We start from the raw sequence: 22,832 nt of genomic DNA on the forward strand, positions 1-22,832 counted from the left end.
CTATCCCTCACACCTTTTTTAAACAATGGTATAACGTTCGCAGACCTCCAATCCTCTGTCACCTTGCCCGTATCCAGTGAGGATTTAAAATGATCCTCAGTGCATCTGCTATTTCCTCCCTGGCTTCCTTTAACAACTGGGATGCCATCCATTCGGCCCTGGCGATTTATCCATTTTCAAGGATGTCAGACCCTCTAATACTTCCCCTCTCATTATGCTTATCGTATATAATATTTCACACTCCTCCTCTTTTACTACAATGTCTGCACCATCCCTCTCCTTTGTGAAGACAGAGACAAAAAACTCATTAAGAACCCTGCCCACATCTTCTGCATCTACGCATAACTTCCCTTGAACATCTCTGATAGGCCCTACCCTTTCCTTAGTTATCCTCTTGCTCTTAATGTACTGATAAAACATCTTTGGGTTTTCCTTGATTTCACCTGCCAATAATTTTTCATCTTGGTGATTACAGCAGTTATGCACAAACAGGCAAAAGGAAATTAACTTATTTGGCAGTTTCGATTCAGTCGTTGCATGAGTCAATGCATGTGCAGGAAAAGAGGCGTTGTGAGCTTCATTGGTTGTATTAGAATGCAGCACAGAGTGAGAGAAGGCAGCTCTGTTGAATTAACACCAGCAACTCAATTAGTCACTTTACAACTAAGATATGTGTTAGTTTCCAGGAAGTGACAATGCAGAGTGAAGTGTACTGCGTGGCTGACAAGATCACAACAAGGTTGGTTTATTATTTCTGGATTTTTTTCCTTCAGTGTCCTATCCTGCTCCAATCTAAAAGCCTTCAAGATCAAAATTTATTTTAGCTTGATGTAATTTGTTTTTGCTCCTATTCTTTCTAAATTTTGCACTAGAAAAAGAAAGCCTCTCACAAGCTCAGGATATCGCTCTCCAGATAATGAAGTGCTTTTGAAGTGTAGTTACTGCTGTAATGTAGGAAACAGGACAGCCAGTTGCATTCAGCAAGGTCCCACAAGGAGTAATGTGATAATGACAAATGTGCTTTAGTGATGCAGGGATAAATATTGGCCAGGACACTCGGAAGAACTCTTCTGCTCAAAATACTGCCATGGGATCTTTTACATCCAATTGAGAAGGCTGATGAGGGTCTCGGTTTAACGTCTCATCTGAAAGACAAGACCTCCAAAAGTGCAATATTCCATCAGTACTGTACTGAAGTATCAGCTTAGATTTAGTTCTCAAGTCTCTGGATTTGAGACTATGACCTTCGAACTCAGAGGCTAGAGTGCTACTGACTGACTGGCTGTTACTGTAAAGATGTAAAAGCAGTGCAAAAAAAGGTTTAATGTTTTTTGTGGACTGTTGTCTGCAAGCACAGGAAGTAAGTTATGGCAGATATGGTCAACTAATATGCATGGGAAAAGTGTTTTCTCTGAAACAAAGGTGTTCTCGTGTTAATTAAGGCTGAGTGCAAAGATATTTCATTTCAGATTTCACAGGTAGATTAAATGAGTAACACGCACCTTTGGCATTGTCAAAAATTGGCTATGTATTTAACAATGATAAGGAAAATGCAGCCTTTATTTTCAGTATAACTTCAAATAAATGGGTTTGGATCATATTCTGCAGAGATGATCTAAAGCAGCCTTGTCCCACATCAAATAACCAAGGCTGACCTGGATTAACGGTTTGAGTAACAATTGTGTCTGAAACCTTTGAAAAGGGGACAGGGTCATTGATTAACTGTCCTCTTTGCTGGACACCTGGTCCTTTCTTGACACCCCCACTGTCTCTAAATTATCAAACCGTCTATCAGACATTTGGTACTGGATGAGCAGGAATTTCTACCAATTAAATATTGAGAAGACTAAAGCCATTGTCTTTAATCCCTGCTACAAACTCTGTTCCCTAGCCCCCAACTCCATCACTCTACCTGGTAACTATCTGAGGTTGAACCAGATTGTTTGCAACCTCATTGTTATAATTGGTCCAGCAGGCTTTCAGTTACCCCTTCAAGAACACCCTGACGCAGACCCACATGGCCTGTATCCGGGCTCGCCAGCTGGCTATGCTGTCCAGATGTACGTATTAGTCCCCATCCGTGCAGCAGAGCCTGGTCTCCAATCGTCTCGGCCATCCCTGCCATTGGATAAAAACCTTGCTTCGCTTGGACCATGTGGTAGTCGGTGTGCAACGGCCACCCTACATTAAGAGAACCCACGCACAGGCATCGTCCACCTCCACAAAATGAACTTCGGGACCTGGAATATCAGCACTCTTATGGACAACCCCAGTAGCGACAGACCTGAACGTCACATTGCTATCGTGGCCCGAGAACTCCGCCACTACAACATTGATATCGCTGCGCTGAGTGAGACATGGCGGGCAGGAGAAGGCCAGCTCAAGGAACAAGGTGTTGGATACACCTTCTTCTGGAAAGGTAAACCAGAAGAAGAGGGGCAACTCCACGGGTTGGCTTCGCCATAAAAAATGAACGAGCTGACCGCCTCAGCGAGCCCCCTTGAGGACATGCCCGGGCAGCAACCAGGTGCAAACAGCAGAAGCAGTGTTTGGAATTTCGAGCATCCCATTCATTCCTCACTGAACACCACTTGCCCCACCTGTGGCAGAGTGTGCGGATCCAGAATTGGGCTATTCAGTACCTAAGGACCCAACCCTGGTGTGGAAGAAAGTCATCCTTGTTCCCAAGGTACTGCCTAAGAAGAAGATAATTGGCCCTGAGATGAGCTTCTGACTACATATCCACCCCATCAGTAAGATCTCTATTTTCACCTCCGTAACATCACCCGACTCCACTGCATCTCAATTCATTTGCTGCTGAAACTCTGATTCGTGCCTTTATTACCTCTAGCCTTGACTACTCCAATGCACTGCTGTCCAGACTCCCACTTTCTACACTCTGTAAACTTGAGATCATCCAAAACCCTACTGCCCATGTCCTTACTCACACCAAGTCCCATTCACCCATTACTCCTGTGCTCGCTAACCTACATTGGCTCCCGGTTAAGCAATGCTTTGATTTTCAAATTCTCATCATTGTTTTCAAATTCTTCCATGACTTCACCCCCTCCCTCTCTCATCTCCTCAGCCCCACAACTCTCCCTCCTCCGATCGCTGCCTTAATTGCCGCTTCTCTTCCCTGCTCCCTCCCACGATCACCACCTCAATCACTGCATTGTTTCCCGCTAACTCCCGCGATCGCTGCTCCCTCCTGCGCACACCTGCTTGCCGCTCCAGGTTGCTCAACGCTGCCTCTGCCGCTCCTTCCCGTGCCCACCTGCTCGCCGCTCCATCCCGCCCTAGTCTGCTCACCGCTCCATCCCGCTCCAGTCTGCTCACCGCTCCATCCCGCCCTAGTCTGCTCACCGCTCCATCCCGCTCCAGTCTGCTCGCTACTCCATCCCGCCCTAGTCTGCTCACCGCTCCATCCCGCTCCTGTCTGCTCGCTACTCCATCCCGCCCTAGTCTGCTCACCGCTCCATCCCACTCCAGTCTGCTCGCCACTCCATCCCGTCCTAGTCTGCTCACCGCTCCATCCCGCTCCAGTCTGCTCGCTACTCCATCCCGCCCTAGTCTGCTCACCGCTCCATCCCGCTCCAGTCTGCTCGCTACTCCATCCCGCTCCAGTCTGCTCGCCACTCCATCCCGCTCCAGTCTGCTCGCTACTCCATCCCGCTCTAGTCTGCTCACCGCTCCATCCCGCTCCAGTCTGCTCGCTACTCCATCCCGCCCTAGTCTGCTCACCGCTCCATCCCGCTCCAGTCTGCTCGCTACTCCATCCCGCCCTAGTCTGCTCACCGCTCCATCCCGCTCCAGTCTGCTCGCCACTCCATCCCGCTCCAGTCTGCTCGCCACTCCATCCCGCCCTAGTCTGCTCACCGCTCCATCCCGCTCCAGTCTGCTCGCTACTCCATCCCGCCCTAGTCTGCTCACCACTCCATCCCGCTCCAGTCTGCTCGCTACTCCATCCCGCCCTAGTCTGCTCGCCGCTCCATCCCGCTCCAGTCTGCTCACCGCTCCATCCCGCTCCAGTCTGCTCGCTACTCCATCCCGCCCTAGTCTGCTCACCGCTCCATCCCGCTCCAGTCTGCTCACCGCTCCATCCCGCACCAGTCTGCTCACTGCTCCATTTTGCTGCTTTACACCATCACTCCCAACTCTTCGCCACTCCATCCCGCACCCGACTGCTCGCTGCTCCTGACTGCTCATCACTCCATCCCACCACTCCCGACTGCTCGCTGCTCCATCCCACTTCACCGCTTCCCACCCACGCTGCTCCTCAGGGCGGCAAGGTGGGGAGCGAGTGCTGGGAGGGAACAGCGAGCAGACAGGCGTGGGAGAGAACGGCAGGATGGGGCGGTGAGAAAGTGGGTGCAGGAGGGAGCGGGGAAAAGAAGCGACGATCACAGGAGGGAGCGGGGTACTGTTGGGGATGGGCTATGGAGGCGGTGATCGTGGTCATTGAGGGCTGAGGGGTTTGGGTTTGATTAATTTTTTTGTGCAACACCATCTTTATTATTGGCAGCTGATTTCAGTTGATGAGGCTGCAATTGTGCATATACCAGTAATGTGCCACCTATTGGTTACATTGCCAGCATATGCAGCTTTGACTCAGAGACAGCGCTCTTGCATTTTAGACAGAAGGTTGTAGGTTCAAGCCCCACTCGCATAACTTAGGCTGATACTTCAGTTGAGTAGTAAGGGAGTACTGCACTGTCAGAGGTGCTATCTCCTGGATAAAATGTTAAACCAAGGCCCTATTTGCCTCTCAGTTGGATGCAGAAGATCCCATGATACTATTCAAAGATGAATAAAGGAGGTGCTGTATTGCAAATGTTTATCCCTCAACCTTCTTTTGGGCCTCCTTATCTCGAGAGACAATGGATACGCGCCTGGAGGTGGTCAGTGGTTTGTGAAGCAGCGCCTGGAGTGGCTATAAAGGCCAATTCTGGAGTGACAGGCTCTTCCACAGGTGCTGCAGAGAAATTTGTTTGTTGGGGCTGTTGCACAGTTGGCTCTCCCCTTGCGCCTCTGTCTTTTTTCCTGCCAACTACTAAGTCTCTTCGACTCGCCACAATTTAGCCCTGTCTTTATGGCTGCCCGCCAGCTCTGGCGAATGCTGGCAACTGACTCCCACGACTTGTGATCAATGTCACACGATTTCATGTCGCGTTTGCAGACGTCTTTATAACGGAGACATGGACGGCCGGTGGGTCTGATACCAGTGGCGAGCTCGCTGTACAATGTGTCTTTGGGGATCCTGCCATCTTCCATGCGGCTCACATGGCCAAGCCATCTCAAGCGCCGCTGACTCAGTAGTGTGTATAAGCTGGGGATGTTGGCCGCTTCAAGGACTTCTGTGTTGGAGATATAGTCCTGCCACCTGATGCCAAGTATTCTCCGAAGGCAGCGAAGATGGAATGAATTGAGACGTCGCTCTTGGCTGGCATACGTTGTCCAGGCCTCGCTGCCGTAGAGCAAGGTACTGAGGACACAGGCCTGATACACTCGGACTTTTGTGTTCCGTGTCAGTGCGCCATTTTCCCACACTCTCTTGGCCAGTCTGAACATAGCAGTGGAAGCCTTACCCATGCGCTTGTTGATTTCTGCATCTAGAGACAGGTTACTGGTGATAGTTGAGCCTAGGTAGGTGAACTCTTGAACCACTTCCAGAGCGTGGTCGCCAATATTGATGGATGGAGCATTTCTGAGATCCTGCCCCATGATGTTCGTTTTCTTGAGGCTGATGGTTAGGCCAAATTCATTGCAGGCAGACGCAAACCTGTCGATGAGACTCTGCAGGCATTCTTCAGTGTGAGATGTTAAAGCAGCATCGTCAGCAAAGAGGAGTTCTCTGATGAGGACTTTCCGTACTTTGGACTTCGCTCTTAGACGGGCAAGGTTGAACAACCTGCCCCCTGATCTTGTGTGGAGGAAAATTCCTTCTTCAGAGGATTTGAACGCATGTGAAAGCAGCAGGGAGAAGAAAATCCCAAAAAGTGTGGGTGCGAGAACACAGCCCTGTTTCACACCACTCAGGATAGGAAAGGGCTCTGATGAGGAGCCACCATGTTGAATTGTGCCTTTCATATTGTCATGGAATGAGGTGATGATACTTAGTAGCTTTGGTGGACATCCGATCTTTTCTAGTAGTCTGAAGAGACCACGTCTGCTGACGAGGTCAAAGGCTTTGGTGAGATCAATGAAAGCAATGTAGAGGGGCATCTGTTGTTCACGGCATTTCTCCTGTATCTGACGAAGGGAGAACAGCATGTCAATAGTCGATCTCTCTGCACGAAAGCCACACTGTGCCTCAGGGTAGACGCGCTCGGCCAGCTTCTGGAGCCTGTTCAGAGCGACTCGAGCAAAGACTTTCCCCACTATGCTGAGCAGGGAGATTCCACGGTAGTTGTTGCAGTCACCGCGGTCACCTTTGTTTTTATAGAGGGTGATGATGTTGGCATCGCGCATGTCCTGGGGTACTGCTCCCTCGTCCCAGCACAGGCATAGCAGTTCATGTAGTGCTGAGAGTATAGCAGGCTTGGCACTCTTGATTATTTCAGGGGTAATGCTGTCCTTCCCAGGGGCTTTTCCGCTGGCTAGGGAATCAATGGCATCACTGAGTTCCGATTTGGTTGGCTGTATGTCCAGCTCATCCATGACTGGTAGAGGCTGGGCTGCATTGAGGGCAGTCTCAGTGACAGCATTCTCCCTGGAGTACAGTTCTAGGTAGTGCTCAACCCAGCGGTCCATCTGTTTGCGTTGGTCAGTGATTATGTCCCCCGATTTAGATTTGAGGGGGGTGATCTTCTTGATGGTTGGCCCAAGAGCTCTCTTCATGCCATCATACATTCCTCTGATGTTTCCGGTGTCTGAGGCCAGCTGAATATGACTGCATAGGTGTTGCCAGTAGTCGTTTGCGCAACGCCTAGCTGTTCTTTGTGCAGTACTTCTGGCTGCTTTAAGTGCTGCGGATGTTAAATCGCTGGGGGCTTTCTTGTAGTTCAAAAGTGCAATGCGCTTAGCGGCTATGACAGGTTCCAACTCTTCATTATGAGATTGAAACCAGTCTGCATTTCTCTTCGCACTTTTGCCGTAGGTGGTCAAAGCTGACTCATAGATGGCGTCTCTGATGTGGGCCCACTTGGTCTCAGCATCCCCTGTGGGAGTGTTTTGAAGGGCTGTTACAAGTGAATTTAGAAATTTTTGTAACAGCTGTGGGTGAGAAATTCTGCTCGTGTTGATGCGCGGGTGGCCCTTCTGCTTGGAATGATGCAACTTCTTTGGTCTGAGTCTAACCTTGCTGCACACCAGGGAGTGGTCGGTGTCGCAGTCCGCACTGTGGAAGCTGCGTGTGATTTGAACACTGTTTAAGGCGGCTCGCCTTGTGACAATGAGGTCTAGCTGGTGCCAACGACGTGATCTTGGGTGCCTCCATGAAACCTGGTGACAGGGTTTAGTGTGAAAGAACGAGTTGGTGATGCAGAGGTTATGATAGGTACACAACTCAAGCAGTCTCTGCCCGTTCTCATTCATCCTTCCAACGCCATAGCGCCCAAGGCAGGAGGGCCATGAGTCATGGTCGGCCCCAACCCTGGCATTAAAGTCCCCCAGCAGGAATAGGTGTTCGGTGTTGGGGATGCTGCTAATGATGTTATGGAGTTGTTCATAGAACTGATCTTTAGCTTCAGGTGCGGAACAGAGTGTTGGAGCATAGATGCTGAGTAGGTGTACTGGACCAGAGGTGGTGAGCAGTCGGATGGACAGTATGCGTTCCGAGCCATTTGAGGGAGGCTCTATCATGCTGAGCAAGGAGTTTCTGATGGCGAAGCCCACTCCATGCTGTCTTGGTTCTTCAGGATCCCTGCCCTGCCAGAAGAAGGTGTAGTCTTGCTCTGCTAGAGAGCCACTCGCGGGGAGGCGAGTCTCCTGAAGTGCTGCAATGTCCACATTGAGTCTACTGAGCTCGTTGTTAATGATGGCGGTCTTCCGAGAATCGTTGATTTGTGTAAGGTCTTCCGACAGGCCAGGACACATAGTTCTGACGTTCCAGCTTGCAAAGCGAAGGGCTGGTACCTTCTTTCCTTTTTTCATGTTGTTTGGTGCGGTGTATCAGTCCACCTTTCGGGCAATGACCCTGAGCTCCAAGCACCCATTGAAGCAGGCAGACTGTGGCGGGACAGAACCTTATTGACCGGGGGCTGCCCGGTTTGAGGCGGGCGGTAGCTGTCCAGTGAGGTGCAATGACCTCTCCCACCGACAAAGGCAACCCGTGGCGCCCAGTTTCTACGCCAATTTATCTGGACTTATAACCCGTAACTGCTGCCTTCCGTGTTGTTTCAGTCGCTGTGAGGCAACTATGGAGTGACCTCTCCATGGCGCATGCCTGGGCAAATTTATGGAGGTTGAGAGTTGCCCAGTCGTCAAAACCCCCCTCTCGGCCTTTCTGGTGGGGTCCAAAGGAGTGCAGGGCACGACGTTTGGCACCAGTATGGCTGCAGGAACTGCCGGAAACATGCCAAAGGTGACACATGACCGCCTACGGGGTTCCGCTCCGGATTTTCTGTTAGGGTTTACTCCCTTAGCCTTGGTCTCTCCCGAGACGCCCACAAGGCAGTGGGGTTGTTGGGGCCCCTACACAGGTGTAGGATGGTGCCGGTGGGAGGAGGGGATGCAAGGGGGAGGGGTAGAGGGAGGGGGTGGGGGGGGGGTGCAGGGGAAGGGGGTGCGGGGTGAAGATGGTGCGAGGGGGGGGCGGGCTGGGATGGGGTTGTGAGGGGGTGAGCTGAGAGGGTGGAGCAGGGAAGGGGACGGGGGTGGGGGTGGGGTGGAAGGGGGGTAAAGGTGGGGGGAGGGGGGGTGGAATCTGGTGCAGGTAATAAGCCATTTCCTCAGTGCCCACCATCGACGTCCGGAAAGCTCATCCACGTCCTTCGGGAGGTGAAGCATCATTTGGCAGACTTAGAGGTGATTACATTTGCTAAGGGTTTTTTTTTTTGCAGTGGTTTAAATAAAGGCATGCAGCATTGCCGACAGTGCGCTGCAGATGCTCTCCGAGCCATCTCCCGCAGGCGCTTTGAAGTTGCGGCCGGGGGGGCCGTTCGTGGATGTTTTGGGTGTTCGGGGCACCTTTTCACAGGACTTCTCTCGGGTCCCGCAGCTCCTTCTTCACCTCAATGGACTTACCGCATGCCGTGGCTGCAGACACTCTGGACTGTGAAGACAGCAGGATCGGAGATCCTCAACCATTACCACTAAAAACAGATTCTCTGGTCACTTTCCTCATTATAGTTTTTGGGACTTTGCTCTGTACAAATTGGCTGCCATATTCCCTGACATTATAACAATTATTACACTTCATTCGCTGTGATGCATTTTGGAATATCTGGGAGTCATGAAATGTGCTATTTAACTGCATGTTCTTCTTTCTCAGAACTTAATTATCTGAATCGTTCATCATTCATTAAGGGCGGCACAGTGGCGAGCACCGCAGCCTCACAGCTCCAGCGACCCTGGTTCGAATACTGCCTGTGTGGAGTTTGCAAGTTCTCCCTGTGACTGTGTGGGTTTCCACTGGGTGCTCTGGTTTCCTCCCACAACCAAAAATTTGCAGGTTGATAGGTTAAATTGGCCATTGTAAATTGCCCCTAGTGTAGGTAGGTAGTAGGAGAATTGAGGGAAGGTGGGGATATGGGATTAATGTAGGATAAGAATAAATGGGTGGTTGCTGGTCAGCACAGACTCAGTGGGCTGAAGGGCCTGTTTCAGTGCTGTACGACTCTATGACAATTTACAGAGGCTGCAAACCCAACCTGGGAATTATTAGTGATAGCTTGACTCACTTAAGTTTTCTCATGTACTCTTCTATTTTTAATATTTCTCAATAAAATAAAAGTTTGGCTTGAAAATGTCACATCAATGGAACATAACCTGACTATATTATAAATGTCATTAAACCCACAATGACTATTACACAGTCCACCCACTGATAGTGTTGCAAAGTAAGGCAGAGATAAAAGCCACAAAGAGTGCTTTTTAACTGATCTTACATCACTTGTTGGTGCAATGGTTTAAGTATGAGTTTGCAGAGAATGAATAGGACCCACTTATTCTGTCCATTATAATCTGGTGCTGTCATTCCTATAAGAGGTCTTTTACTTTAATCCTCACATTTTTAATATTTTTGTCAAAATTCCAAACAAATTCACTAACCAGTCACAACAGTCTGGTGGTTTAATAATTTTCACTTTTGGATCAGTTAACTCTTTGACACATTTCCAGAAACTCATTACGAGTCTCCAAACTAAACTACTAAAAATAAGATGCACACTGGCACTTTGCAAGAGCATCAAAAAACAAAATTTAGCACCAAGCCACATAAAGAGCTATTGGGGCAGATGACCAGAAGTTTGGGCAAAGGAGTAAGTTTTAAGACATGCCTTTGCCTAAAATGGAGTGCACTGAAGGTATTCAGCAAGGTTCCACAGGAAAATTTCATAGTTAAGCACAAAGCTGTGGAGATTTAGAACCCTGAGATTGGATATGATTACCTCGAGATTTAACTATCTGGTCAGCCTCCCACATTCTACCCTCTGTAAACTAGAGGCATCACTGAGTTCCGATTTTGTTGGCTGTACGTCCAGCTCATCCATGACTGGCAGAGACTGGGCTGCATTGAGGGTGGTCTCAGTGACAACATTTTCCCTGGAGTACAGTTCTAGGTAGTGCTCTACCCAGCGGTCCATTTGCTTGCGTTGGTCAGTGATTGTGTCCCCTGATTTAGATTTGAGGGGGGCAATCTTCTTGATGGTCAGCCCAAAAGCTCTCTTAATGCCATCATACATTCCTCTGATATTTCCGGTGTCAGAGGCCAGCTGAATATGACTGCAAACGTGTTGCCAGTAGTCAATTGCGCAGCGCCTGGCTGTTCTTTGTGCAGCACTTCTGGCTGCTTTAAGTGCTACGGATGTTAACTCGCTGGGGGCTTTCTTGTAGTTCAACAGTGCAATGCGCTTAGCGGCTAAGACAGATTCCAGCTCTTCAATGTGAGATTGAAACCAGTCTGCATTCCGCTTCACACAATGATTCTCTAGCCAGCGGAAAAGCCCCTGGGAAGGATGGCATTACCCCTCAAATCATCAAGAGTGCCAAGCCTGCTATACTTTCAGCACTGTACGAACTGCTTTGCCTGTGCTGGGACGAGGGAGCAGTACCACAGGACATGCGCGATGCCAATATCATCACCCTCTATAAGAACAAGGGTGACCGCGGTGACTGGAACAACTACCGTGGAATCTCCCTGCTCAGCATAGTGGGGAAAGTCTTCGCTCGAGTTGCTTTAAACAGGCTCCTGAAGCTGGCCGAGCGTGTCTACCCTGAGGCACAGTGTGGCTTTCGAGCAGAGAGATCCACCATTGACATGCTATTCTCCCTTCGCCAGATACAGGAGAAATGCCGTGAACAACAGATGCCCCTCTACGTTGCTTTCATTGATCTCACCAAAGCCTTTGACCTCGTCAGCAGACGTGGTCTCTCCAGACTACTAGAAAAGATTGGATGTCCACCAAAGCTACTAAGAAGTATCATCACCTCATTCCATGACAATATGAAAGGCACAATTCAGCATAGCGGCGCCTCATCAGACCCCTTTCCTATCCTGAGTGGCGTGAAACAGGGCTGTGTTCACGCACCTACACTGTTTGGGATCTTCTTCTCCCTGCTGCTCTCACATGCGTCCAAGTCTTCAGAAGAAGGAATTTTCCTCCACACAAGATCGGGTGGCAGGTTGTTCAACCTTGTCTGTCTAAGAGCGAAGACCAAAGTACGGAAAGTCCTCATCAGGGAACTCCTCTTTGCTGATGGTGCTACATTAACATCTCACACTGAAGAGTGTCTGCAGAGACTCATCGACAGGATTGCGGCTGCCTGCATCGAATTTGGCCGAACCATCAGCCTCAAGAAAACGAATGGCATGGGGCAGGACGTCAGAAATGCCCCATCCATAAATATCGGCGACCACACTCTGGAAGTGGTTCAAGAGTTCACCTACCTAGGCTCAACTATCACCAGTAACCTGTCTCTCGATGCAGAATTCAACAAGCGCGTGGGAAAGGCTTACTCTGCTATGTCCAGACTGGCCAAGAGAGTGTGGGAAAATGGTGCACTGACACAGAACACAAAAGTCCAAGTGTATCAAGAGTGTGTCCTCAGTACCTTGCTCTACGGCAGCGAGGCCGGGACAACGTACGTCAGCCAAGAGCGGCGTCTCAATTCATTCCATCTTCGCTGCCTCTGGAGAATCCTTGGCATCACTTGGCAGGACCGTATCTCCAACACAGAAGTCATCGAGGCGGCCAACATCCCCAGCATATACACCCTATTAAGCCAGCGGCACCTGAGATGGCTTGGCCATGTGAGCCGCATGGAAGATGTCAGGATCCCCAAGGACACATTGTACAGCGAGCACTGGTATCAGACCCACCGGCCGTCCTTGTCTCCACTTTAAAGACGTCTGCAAACGTGACATGAAGTCCTGTGACATTGATCACAAGTCGTGGGAGTCAGTTGCCAGCAATCACCAGAGCTGGCGGGCAGCCATAAAGGCGAGGCTAAAGCGTGGCGAGTCGAAGAGACTTAGCAGTTGGCAGGAAAAAAGACAGAAGCGCAAGGGGAGAGCCAACTGTGTAACAGCCCCGACAACCAATTTTATCTACAGTGCCTGTGGAAGAGTCTGTCACTCTAGAATTGGCCTTTATAGCCACTCCAGGAGCTGCTTCACAAACCACTGACCACCTCCAGGCGCGTACCCATTGTCTCTCGAGACAAGGAGGCCAAAGAAGAAGAAGAAACTAGAGGTCATTCAAAATTCTGTTGCCCATATCCTTACTCGCATCAAGTCCTGTTCACCCATCACCCTGTGCCCATTAACCACATTTGCTCCCAGTTAAGCACCTTGATTTTAAAATTCTCTTCCTTGTTTTCAAATCCCTCCATGGCCTCACCTCTCCCTATCTCTGTTATTTCCTCTAGTCCCCAAACCCTCTGAGATATCTGCGCTCCTCTAACTCTGGCCTCTTGAGTATCCCTGATTTTAGTGGCCATGCTTTTAGCTGTCTAGGCCCTAAGCTCTGGAATTTCCTCCATAAACCTCTCCATATCTACCTCTATTTCCTCCTTTAAGATACACCTTAAAGTCTGCACAGGGAACCTTGCAACTTAACAGTCTTGGAGAATGTACATATCCAATGCTGTGTACCCAAGCTTATTCATCCCCAACAAAGCAGAGTCATTGCCCACAGTGCGCTTATTCCCTTTCAGGATACTCTGTAGTAGCCAGTGTAGGTCAGAACTTAATCTGAGCCTTGGAGACCACTGATTATAATCTAGCCTTGCTCACTCATGAATGAGTTAACAATTCTTTAATATACCTAGCTCACATCAATACAATTAGAAGTAATGGGATGAGCCAGTGGAATCGAGGTGTCAGTGGGTATTAGTTTTAATAAATGTTAAATACTATATTGCACAGGAAAAATGATTTGTCTTGTGTCTAACAGCTAATTTCACCTCTTCAGCAATAGACCATGATGATCTCTCTGTTTGTGTTGTCTGTGGTGACCTGCACTCTGGCTGCAGCCTCTTCATTCACCTTTGACCCTGTATTGGATGAAGATTGGATGAACTGGACATCACTTCATGGAAAACAGTATGGAAAGGTACGAAACAGATGGCACATGAGGTGTCCAACTTGGAAAGGGAATCATTATTAGATCGGTTTGCTCTATTGTTAAAATAAAAAAAATTCAAAAATCTGAACAAGTCCATAAAAGCCTCACGATTAGAGTTCAGATACTTTTATCACTCTGTTTGAGTGCAGGTGGTGAAATATCATTTTTTAAAATGAGTATAAGTTAAAAAGTGTAAATGAAGGTTTTATTATGTGAAATGAATGGAAGAAAGACTTTCATGACCTCAAGACATCCCAAAGAGCTTTACAACAGATGAAGTACTTTTGAAGTACTGTAGGAAACATGTTAGCCAATGCGCACACAGCAAGGTCCTATAAACAGCAATGTGGTAGTGACCACATTTGTTTTGGTGATAATAAAAACAAGAAATGCTGGAAATACTCAGCAGGTCTGGCAGCATCTGTGGAGAGAGAAGCAGAGCTAACGTTTCAGGTCAGTGACCCTTCTTCCTGGAATTCCACCCCAAAAATCTTTGTTTGCCTCTCTCTTCTTTCAGATGCTCCTTAAAACCGATGTTTTTGAGTAAGCTTTTGATCACATGTCCCAATATCTCATGTGGATTGGTGTCAAATTTTGTTTGATAATGCCCCTGTGAAATACCCTGGGACGTTTTATTACATTAAAAGGGCTATATAAATGGAAGTTGTTGTTGTATATCACAGTTAATAGCACTCTCATTGTATATTAGACATGATGGCAATCTGTCTGTATATTACAAGTAACAGCAGTCTCTTTGCATATCATAGTTAATAGCAGCCCTCTGTATATATTAGCAGTCACCTTTCACAGCATAAGTCTGTGATTTCATTTTTCAGGCAAAAGATGACAGAATGTTGGAATGTAAACCCCAAAACGCCAGTAAAAATTGCAGAATTCCACACAATGAAAACAGATTTTTGACTCAAAGTGTTGCCCAGGCCTCAGCACCACTGTGCAGCAACACATTTTAAGCACGGAAGGGGAAAGACATTGATTGATTGTATCTTTCCCAGGCAGTCTTGCCATGGTCAAAGTATCAAAATTGCACTACGCAATTCAAAGTGTTGGTGATTCTTACAGTTGATTTGCCACCGCCATACTGACCTTGGTAAACAGAGGAAACAGACACAACATTTGCTAACAGATAGCTTCTCCTTGATCGGTACCAGTGTAACATTCAAGGGATATGGATCAAATGTGGGTTAATGGAGTTGAGGTACAGATCAGCCATGATCTAACTGAATTGTGGAACAGACTCAAGGGGCTGAATGTCTTACTCCGTTCCTACATTATTACAAAAATATCTTCTATTTACCCTTGCTGTCAAACCAACAGAGTTTAAACAGAGGCAACAGTTCACCTTACTACATTATAGTGGGGAAATTCATAGAGACATAGCATCTCCCTCCAAATTTGAAATTCAGGTGTCTCAGTCACTAACTTCACTGGCCAGTGTGGAACTGAAATATATAAGCAGGAAGACCGCAGTTTGACCCCCAGTCGGTGCTGTTAGCCAGCCTTAATCAGGGCATCAGAGGGTTTTTTTTGGGTGGCGGGGGGTGGGGTGGGGGGGGGGGGGGTGGGAGTGGGGGAGGGCAGGGTGGGAAGCACTACTCTTGGTCTCAGCATACTTGGACTAACCATAGGAATTAAGTCAAAGATCCTGTTCCTTATCTGGAGTCTGATGCTGTCAATGCATATGTGCAGTCTTCAAGTGAGGATAGAATATGCCACCCTCCATATAACCTGCCGACACTCACAGTGGGATACTGGCCAAGTCAGCAAGGTACTGGATGTAGTCTGGCATTTGTAGAACTGTACCTCAATACATGATACACCTTCATGACTTGGAGAATTGAGGATGGCAGGGCCAGTTTTTAATAATACCATAATGCCTGCATATTCTAGACAAAACTTAGGCCATTTCAAATTCAGAGTTTGGTTAACTCTTATCCCTAGGCCTCAGAATGATTTCCCTCCTGATGTTCAACATGATGGTCCTAATGGTTGGAACCAACATCTACTAAGTTCCTGCAACAGTGTTGGTTGTGTCACAACAAACTCAAAAGGCAGATTACTGACACAAAATTAGCTCAGATTCTATAATGGTGATATATGGTCTAAAGTGTGATTACATATATAAATAATTTTATATAATACAGAAGATGCGTCAAAGTGAATAAGAGACTGAGGGGTCCAGAAGATTGTATGTACCAGTATGCATCAGCACTGTCCCATGTTTAGAAGACAGACTTCTTCTGTATGCCGACAGTAACAGTAAACAGTTAGCGAGTTGATAAAGAATATGTTTACAATTGGTTACGCTTAGCACATGGAGGTGCTCTTTTCCTTTGGTGAGCTCTCAAGCTTCAACTGTACGATTAGGGGAAGCACAGATCTGAGGTACCATTCAACTGGAAAGGAAATGAAATTAGAAAGAGACTGGAGATCAGATCACTCGCCCATTTGTCCTGTATCGAAGTTTTCAAGCTATTTAGGGGAACTGACACAGTGGATAGAGAGAAAATATTTCTGTTGGGTAGGGAGTTGATGATTAGGGGACATAGTTTAAAAATTAAGCCAGGCCTTTCAGGAGTGAAGATAGGAAACACTTCTCATCCAAAGCGTGGTAGAAGCTTGGAATTCTCTTCTGCAAATGGCAACTGATGCTCGGTCAATTGTTAATTTTAATTCTGAGATAGATAGATTTTTTTAGCAAAGGTATTAAAGGAGATGGGTTAAAGGTGGGCATATGGAGATAGGTCACAAATCAGACATGATCTCATTGAATTGCAGAACAGGCTCGAAAGACTAAATAGCCTACTCCTGTATCTATGTGTCCTCTGACAACAAGAGTTCCTCCTTATTTACAGTATTAAAACCCTTCACTATCCTCTGTACATACTTAGCACAGTGGTTAACACATTTTTCTTAAATTTCTGTGTACTAATTTCACAAAGCTATTCACATCATATTTTAAACTAACAGTTAGACACACACTGAGTGCTTTGAGCAGAAGGCTAGCTTGTAATCACCCATAGCTATCTCTATTCTCTGTGTCGAATGGGTTATCTTAGTTAAATTTTCAGTAGTCTGAGTTATAACATTATCATTTTTCTTGTGTTTTTACATTTAGAATGAAAAAGATTGGAGGAGAATGACTTGGGAAAAGAACCTCAAAAAAATTAAATCTCATAACCTGGAGCATTCAATGGGTAAACACACTTATCGCTTGGAGATGAATCATTTTGGTGATATGGTGAGTGTCAAACACAAAGTGGCTATTTATGCCAGTCTCATTCTACTTGTAGTGCCAGCTTGGCTTAGCTTGCAGTGCTCTTGCTACAGAAATTTGACAGATCAAGCCCACTCCGCTACTGAGGGAGTGCTGCACTATGAGAGGTGCCAATATTTGGATGAAACATTAAACCGAGACCCATTCACCAGCTCAGGTGGATGTAAAAGGTTTCAAGACACCTTTCAAAGAAGAGCAGGATGTTTCCCTGTGAGCTGACCAACATTCTTCTGACAAGTAACACAATCAAAAACGTCCAATCTTCATCCAATGCAGGGTCAAAGTCTCTGAAATAGGACATGGCAGCCAATTTGCACACAGCAAACTCCCATAAACAGCAATGGTGAAAATGACCAGATAATCTGTCTTTAGTGATGTCGGTTGATATATATTGGCCAGGATATCGTGGAGGGCACCCCTGCTCTTCTTTGAAATAGTGCCATAGGATCCTTTAGATCCACCTGAGAGGGCAGATGGGTCCTTCGTTAAAATTTCATCCAAATGAGAGCACCTCCAACAGTGCAGCACTCACTCAGTACTGCACTGGGGGTGTCAACTGAGATGCCATGTTTCCTACATTACAACAGTAATTATACTTCAAAAGTATTTTATTGGCTGTAAAGCACTTTGGGATGTTCCAAGGTTGCGAAAGGCACTCTATAAATGTAAGTCTTCCTTTCTTTAAAATAATTATGAAAAATACATAGAAACCCCTAATTTTCACAGAATCACAGCGCAGAAGGAGGCCATTCGGCCCATCATGTCTGCACCGGCTGTCCAAATGAGCAATTCATCTAATGCAATTCTCCAGTCTTCTCCCCGTAACTCTGCACATTCTTCCTTTTCAGATAACAGTCTAATTCCCTTTTGAAAGCCTCGATTGAACCTGCCTGCCATCACGCTCTCAGGCAGTGCATTCCAGATCTTAACCACTCGCTGTGTGAAGTTTTTCCTCTTAATCTTTTATTTTCTTTAGACCAATGAGGAGTTCAACCAGCTCATGAATGGATTTGTTCAAAAAAAACCACAGAGCACCTCTCCCAATGGACCAACACTCCAACAGGATGATTTTGTAGATATTCCTCAGACTGTAGATTGGCGTGGACAAGGATATGTCACTGAAGTGAAGAATCAGGTGAAAACATGCATTTTAGAGTTTTTCTGTTCCAAATGAGTTAAGTAAATCACAGCCCTGTCTCGCTGTTAGACTCTTTGAACAGTGTTTGCTGTTTTTCTGTAAGATATTTTTGTCAAAGATTCAGTAAAGAGAGCCATTAAAATACCAAAACATACTAAAGAACAATTTGCAGCATGATGGTGGATTATTCAGTAATATTTCAACTCACTCCACTAAAAGATTGACAGCTCAACTGAAGTAAAACATTGCTGCCATTTACATATGTTGCTGTCCCATTGGAAGTGCTATTTAAGTATACAGCTGTATAGCAATAGATTTAAGTCACAGCTTCAGGCAAAGACCTGTGGTCCACCTAGACCACCTATCTACAGTATACGCTTGATGTATTTCCAATAACCCTGAATCCCAATTTTGATAAGAATCTTTCTAGTTCCTTGTTGAAACCCATTACAATCTCTTTATCCATCATCGCTCGTGCTGGAAATCATATTCATGTACCTACTACTATAGTAAAAGTTGAGGAAATTTTCTTGAAACAACGATTGTTTATTGTGGTGAATGACACATAATTGAATCACATTGACACTGAATCACATGTTGCACTGACCTGTAATTCAGAAAAACAGAAAGTGATTTTATTCACCTTGACTGCTGCATTACCAGGGTCACTGTGGCTCATGCTGGGCATTTAGTGCGACTGGGTCACTAGAGGGGCAGATCTTCAGGAAGACAGGTCAACTGATCTCACTGAGTGAACAGAATCTCGTTGACTGTTCCCGATACTATGGCAACAAAGGATGCCACGGTGGACGAGTAGAACAAGCCTTTAAGTACATACAGCGCAATGGTGGAATAGACATCGAGACTTCCTACCCCTACATTGGAATGGTAAGAGCTTCTTACTTAAGAAAGCGACAAAACCCACTAAGTTTTATATTTGTATCTAAGTAAATGTCTGTATCAGTCACATGGTGGTGTAAGGAAGTTATTACATCTGCCAAAAATAGGGATATTTATTTTCTTTTCAAATCCCTTTCTTGCTTTAAAAGTTCTCACTATAGTTACCCTTTGTGTCTTGTTTTTAAGCCCATATCTTACACTGATCTTTTTCAGTACCTCACTACTCAGTACCTGTTATTCACTGTTTTAAAAAAAAATTTCACGGGATGTGGGCACCACTGGCTAGGCCAGCATTCATTGCCCATCCCTAATTGCCCTTGAGAAGATGGTGGTGAGTGCCTGATGTGGAATCTTCCTGATAAGCAGATCAGATTAATTGTGCTACCTCATTGCACTCTCATCTTGCCAATATACTTGGTGTGGTGTGGTGTGGGGTGGGTGGGGTTGGTGAGGGTGGTGGTGGTGGGAGCTTCAGCAAATGTTCTTGTCACAAGAGCAGTTAGCCCAACAGTTACAACAGAACTATAGAGGTTGACAGCATAGAAAGAGGATATTTGCCCATATCTGTGTTATCCCTTTGCTAGAGCAATCTAAAACTAATCCCACTGCCTTGCTTGCTCTTAACGGTCCTGTCTCTTCCACTGCTTCAAATATTTATATGCTTTCCCTCACAAAATACGATGGTGTTTCTCTCAACTAATTCCAGTGGAAAAGCATTCAATCTTTCAACATTTCTCCAAACTTCTCTCCATTCATGATTCCCCAACCAGAGAAAAGTCTTCCCTTATTCACCCAGTTTAAAGGCTCTTTCTTATCTTCTCTGCATCTTCTGCTCCAGTTATCCCCAACTGGTAAAACATGTGATGTGCCTGTAATCCCTTCTTATAGCTGACCTTGTTTGGACATACTACTGAGTTCTGGGCAGGCTGCTGTGAACACTACACTCCACATTCAGAATGACATTATGAAAATAATCCACATCAGTTCTTTTCTCCAAGTTTTCATCCCTTCCTCACCCCAAAGGCACTGATTCATCGTAAGGTATCATTCAATCAGGTCGTGCAGTGTGGTAGAGTACAGTACAGTAGTATAGTGGTTCAGTTTCTGAACTTGTAATCTTGGGGCTTGGACTAATAATCCTTGGAATGCCAGTTCAAGTTCCATTATGGCAGTTTGGGAATTGCAATCCATTTTTAAAAAAATTCTGGAAATAAAATGCCAGTTTCAGTCAAAGTGACCTGAAGCTCTCGGATTATTATAAAAACTCAATTGGTTGACTAATATTCTTCAGGGAAGGAAACTTGTCATTCTCACTTGTCCTGGCCTAGATGTGCCTCCAGTGTAATTGACCCTTAACTGCTTCCTGAAGTGGCCTTACAAGCCACTCAGCTGCATCAAATGGCTATGCGGTTTGAGAAGAAGGTTGTCCACCATCTACACAGGAAACGAGACATGGGCAATAAATGTAATAAATGCCAGCAATGTCCACACACAGAGGATTTTTTTTTAAATGGGCACGTGCCACCTTTTGTACTTAGCCTAAGTGATCAAATGTAAAGCTACAGAGTGAAGTTATCAGTTATGCAGTATTGCAAGGCACCAGAGCCAAGTCTACTCCTAACCCTTCCCTGTCTTTGCTTCACCATTGGGAGCTGTACCTTCAGCTACCTAAGTCTGATTAGCTGCAATTTCCACCCTAATCCCCTGTGCCTTCCTATCACTATCTCTCTCTCCCTGCCCTTGACCCTCCTTAAAACCCACCTCTTTGACCAAGTGCATGACGTGGCATTTGATTATTTGCACACATTTGTAAAGTGCCTTGAGGCATTTTCTACATCAGAGGTGTCATATAAATGCAATTTGCTGACATTGTTGTCTGAGGTATCTGGAGTCATTAAACCCATAGATTCATCTTAAATCAAATTTAAAGGTATACTGCTGGTTCTGAATTTTATTCTTTTATGTTATAGGATGGACAGCCTTGTAGGTACAAACCCCAGTACTGTGCTGCCAATTGCACTGGGTACAAAAGCATTCCTCAAGGTAGTGAGTCAGCATTAGCGATGGCAGTAGCCTCAGTTGGGCCGATATCGGTTGCAGTTGATGCCGCTCATTCATCCTTCCAATTCTATTGCTCAGGTAAAGCCTATCTGAAATGATTCTGCAATTGTATGTAGGCGATTTGTCACACCCTGGCTCCTTATTGCATCACCTGCTATTGTCAGAAGCTTCTTACTGGAGTCAGAAGTTATGACTAACTGAGGGAGAAATCTGCAGCAATCTGTTCTATTAAATATTCTAGGGGTCAGTTAAACTTGCAAAGGCCAGGGAGCAGTTTACAGGGCTTTGGGGAAAGAGAAGTGTCAGAGTATTTGGATACCTCTACCAAAGAGGCAGCACAGGCATGTTGGCCGAATGGCCTTCTTCTGTACACTATCATTTAAACCACCCCAACCAGACGTGACAGCATAGTGGTATACAGTCAGAAGGGAGTGGCCGTGGGAGTCCTCAATATTGATTCTGGATCTGATAAAGTCTCATGGCATCAGGTCAAATATGGGCAAGGAAACCTCCTGATTACCACTGACTGCCCTCCCTCAGCTTTTAAATCAGTACTCCTCCATGTAGAACACCACTGGAAGAGGCACTGAGGGTAGTAAGGGCACAGAATGTACTCTGGATGAGGAACATCAATGTCCATCACCATGTGGCGCGTCAGCACCAGAACTCACCAAGCCATCTGGCAGATTGGGCCTGTAGTAGGTGGTGAAAGAACCAACATGAGGGAAAAACCACTTCACCTTGTCCTCACCAATTTACCTGTTGCAGATGCATCTGTCCATGATGGTATTGGTGGGAATGACCACTGCACAGTCCTTGTGGAAAAAAAGTCCCACCTTCACACTGAGGGCACACTCCATCATGTTCTGTTGCACTACCACTGTGCTAAATGCGAAACATTCAAATCAGATCCAGTAGCTCCAAAGTGGGCATCCATGAGGCACAGTGCGCCATCAGCATCAGCAGAATTGTACTACACCACAATCTGTAATCTCATGGCCTGGCATTTCTCTCACTCTACCATTACCATCAAGCCAAGGGATCACCCCTAGTTCAATAAGCAGTGTAGGAGAGCATGCCAGAAGTAGCACCAGGCATACCTAAAATGAAGAACCAACCTCATGAAGCTCCAACACGGGACTACATATATGCTAAACAGCACAGGCTGCATGCTATAAACTGAGCTAGATGAATCCACAACCAACAGTTCAGATCAAAGTTCTGCAGTTCTACCACAATGGTGGTGGGCAATTTAAAAATTAACAGGAGGAAGCATCTCCACAAAGATCTCCACCCTAAATGATGACAGGGCCTAGCATGTCAGTGCAAAAGACAAGCCTGAAGCATTTGCAACCATCCTCAGTTAGAAATGCCGAGTGAATGATCCATCTTGGCTTCCTCCTGAGGTCCCCAGCATCATAGATGCCAGTCTTCAACCAGATACTATCAAGAAATGGCTGAAGGCACCGGATACGGCAAACATTATGGGCCCTGATAACACCCATGCTGTAGAACTGAAGACTTGTGCTCGAGAACTAGCCATGCCCTTAGCCAAGCTGTTCCAGTTACAGCTACAACACTGGCACCTACCCAATAATTTGGAAAATTGCCCAGGTATGTCTACAAAAAGCAGGACAAAGCCAATCTGATCAATTATCAATCTACTCTTAATCATCAGCAAAGTGATAGAAGGCGTCACCGATAGTGCAAT

At 46.3% G+C, this 22,832-nt stretch overlaps 1 protein-coding gene across 3 annotated transcripts in view; it reads left to right on the forward strand.

The window, feature by feature from the left end:
- The first annotated feature begins 590 nt into the window (after window positions 1-590).
- Window positions 591-22,832, forward strand: part of LOC137378923 (procathepsin L-like) — a 29,268-nt gene continuing 7,026 nt past the window's right edge. The window contains exons 1-6 of one of the 3 annotated variants that reach the window (XM_068049420.1): window positions 591-739; window positions 13,575-13,715; window positions 16,864-16,986; window positions 17,999-18,157; window positions 18,824-19,048; window positions 21,031-21,199. In XM_068049420.1, coding sequence (XP_067905521.1) covers window positions 13,584-13,715; window positions 16,864-16,986; window positions 17,999-18,157; window positions 18,824-19,048; window positions 21,031-21,199 — 808 coding nt within the window. In that variant the 5' untranslated portion in view covers window positions 591-739; window positions 13,575-13,583. Of the gene's footprint in view, window positions 740-9,452; window positions 9,563-13,556; window positions 13,716-16,863; window positions 16,987-17,998; window positions 18,158-18,823; window positions 19,049-21,030; window positions 21,200-22,832 lie in introns of those variants that run through there. The other 2 variants (XM_068049421.1, XM_068049422.1) reach the window with 2 other exon arrangements.

The sequence above is a fragment of the Heterodontus francisci genome, chromosome 17 (assembly GCF_036365525.1).
Source record: "Heterodontus francisci isolate sHetFra1 chromosome 17, sHetFra1.hap1, whole genome shotgun sequence".
Classification (NCBI taxonomy): Eukaryota; Metazoa; Chordata; class Chondrichthyes; order Heterodontiformes; family Heterodontidae; genus Heterodontus; species Heterodontus francisci.